Genomic DNA, 2,578 nt, shown 5'->3' with positions numbered 1-2,578 from the left:
CAGCTATACAGCAAAATGGAAACTGGTGTCTGAAGACCTCCTACTAGAATAATAGGCTCATCTAAAATGCCTTCTCCCTTCTGCAAACCTTTGCAATAAGCAGCTGTTGCAGGAGGGTGTGGGGCCAAGTTATCAGATTGAATAGGAAGAATTAGGGGCTTCAACTGCAGCTTATCTGCAAAGGCAAGCCCCCCCTTCTGTGCTAGTTGAATGGGAAGCAGAAAATGCAGACAAAAGCCTGCATACAACATGGACCCAAGAAAAATTATATATTAATTTATTACACAGTCCCCAGAAACCCACCTCCCCCCTACACAATGAGTGTGTCAAACTTTATTACTTATACCCAAGTGGTATGATGACAGAAGACGGACAAGTAATGCAAGTTTAAATATGATTTATTGAAGCACAATAACAAGGTTTTAAAAAGTCAGCGATAATGCAGACAGGTAAAGTAGTAAATGGTTATAAGAGTGCCAAAGAAAAGTAGCACTGGTAATTAAGAGTCTACACATATAAAGTTCATAGCGGTTTCAGTACACTGTCTCTGCATGTGAGGGGCAGGAACAAGTGTATCAGACAGAATTATTAAAGTCCAGTTTCTGCTTTTATTTATACATCAGTCCAAAAGTTCATAGTATGCTCAAAATCGAATTCCATAAGATCTCAGCATATCAAGTTGTTTCCCCATTTGCCGTAGTCTTTTATTTTGCACCATCAGCCAATCCGGAAAAAAGAAGAAAAAAAAAAAAAAAAACATTTCCACTTTGCGAAAGTCCTTCCAGGCTTGCAAACATGCAATGTACTCCAACTCCACGGTATGACTGCCCCTTTCCTCAGTGCTATTAGGAGGCTTTGCACTGGTCTGAACCATCCCTTCTGTAGATCAGTCCATGTCAATCTTCCCTCCTTACTCTTTTGCTCCACAAGAGCCAACATCTTGCCAGTCTTGGCGACATATTCCGACCTCAACCAGCGTAATCCACAGACTCGGGAAAGCAGCTGGCCCAACCAGGTGCACAACACCGTGATAAGAATGCAAAAAAGGTTTTCACCATGTAATGCACTGCTAGTTTCTTCACTCAGGCAGGGTAATAGAGGGCACCCAGTCATTGACGTTGCGGCTTTCTTCACAGAATAGACCAAGTTTCTCCAATGCTGGGTCTTTCCAGGCATCCTCGCTGGGGTTCTGAGAAATGAGAGAGAACAGGACATGAGTAAACGGCTTACAAGAAAAGGATTGGGACGCGGCCAAGGCATCGAGATAAGCAGGAACACGACCCTTACCGTAATAAGGATGCAGTGCAGATCTTTGGGTTCTCCAGACTCGTCAGCGCTGCCCAGGATCTGCGCCAGCTTCTCAGTGTCATTCAGACGGACAATATTGATGTCGTTTTCGCAGCAGAAGGCTTGGATCAGCGTGAAGTGGATCTGCAGGGCAATGTCCCCTTCATCAATCTCATCAGCAGCCAAAATGCAGAAAGTCACATTATCTGGATCTCTGCAGAAGGAGAAGAGAGAGAAACCTTAGTTGTGCCATCCGTGGGTCTGTCGGTGGGCAGTGTTACGTGTGTGTGAGTAATGGCTGCGTGGGTACAATGCCAGGGAGGACGATACTTACACATTCATAACTTTGGCAGACTCGTAGACTCCGACGGTCAGACACTCCTGTCTCTGGGCGGAGGTGAGCAGCTCATGCAGGGCTTTACCAGCACTATGCATCCTGAAACACAAAGACACATGCCATTAGCCCCATGCCAACCGAGCCCAGGGCACTATGCCAATGCCTACTCCTCTGCACCCCATAGAGCTCAGCAGGGAACTACGTGTCCCACAGCTACTCTATACATACATGTAGCACACCCTATAAACACATAGTACTCCCCATATACATACATATAGCACACCCCATATACATACTTCACACCCTATAAACACATAGTACTCCCCATATACATACATATAGCACACCCCATATACATACTTCACACCCTATAAACACATAGTACTCCCCCATATACATATTGTACACCCCATATACATACTTCACACCCTATAAACACATAGTACTCCCCATATACATACATATAGCACACCCCATATACATACTTCACACCCTATAAACACATAGTACTCCCCCATATACATATTGTACACCCCATATACATGCCCACTGCACGATAATTACCTTTCAGCGCTCTCTACAACAGCTTCCTGTCCGTGCACCTCTTCAAGAGTCATAGCGGTTTAGTAATTCACAAGAGCTGAAGCCAAATAGCAAGAAAAATCCACAAAGGTTCCTTGGAAGTGAGGGGTTAATCCAAAGCTAGTTTGTAAGACGGTAGAATCCCAAGCAGAGTGTGAGGCGCTCAAGCCGCGGTGCCGGTATTTATCTGCTTGTGGCCGGGGGCGTGGCTTCTCACACGGCTTCACTCTCATTGGCTGGACGGAGGTGGCATTGTAATGCTAATAGGGGCTGCCGAACACTGTGGCTTGTGCCAGAAGGCCACGCGTGGGGGAGGGGGGCGCACTGGAGTGTGTGGTGTCTGTGGGGGGCTCACAGTGACTCAAAGTCTAA

General features: G+C 46.0%; 1 protein-coding gene across 1 annotated transcript; it reads right to left on the bottom strand.

Moving 5' to 3' along the window:
- Positions 1-380: 380 nt before the first annotated feature.
- GADD45G (growth arrest and DNA damage inducible gamma) lies at positions 381-2,369 on the bottom strand. Its single transcript, XM_073575334.1, has 4 exons — positions 2,189-2,369; positions 1,622-1,723; positions 1,288-1,501; positions 381-1,189 (listed from the first exon to the last, which is right to left on the bottom strand). The coding sequence occupies exons 1-4, from the start codon at positions 2,239-2,241 to the stop codon at positions 1,079-1,081; spliced, it is 480 nt and encodes a 159-aa protein (XP_073431435.1). The 5' UTR covers positions 2,242-2,369; the 3' UTR covers positions 381-1,078.
- Between the last annotated feature and the right edge of the window lie 209 nt (positions 2,370-2,578).

This window comes from Dendrobates tinctorius, unplaced genomic scaffold, assembly GCF_039654945.1.
Source record: "Dendrobates tinctorius isolate UK_male_01 unplaced genomic scaffold, ASM3965494v1 ptg000044l, whole genome shotgun sequence".
Taxonomy (NCBI): Eukaryota; Metazoa; Chordata; class Amphibia; order Anura; family Dendrobatidae; genus Dendrobates; species Dendrobates tinctorius.
This window is presented reverse-complemented; position numbering and strand designations above follow the sequence as displayed.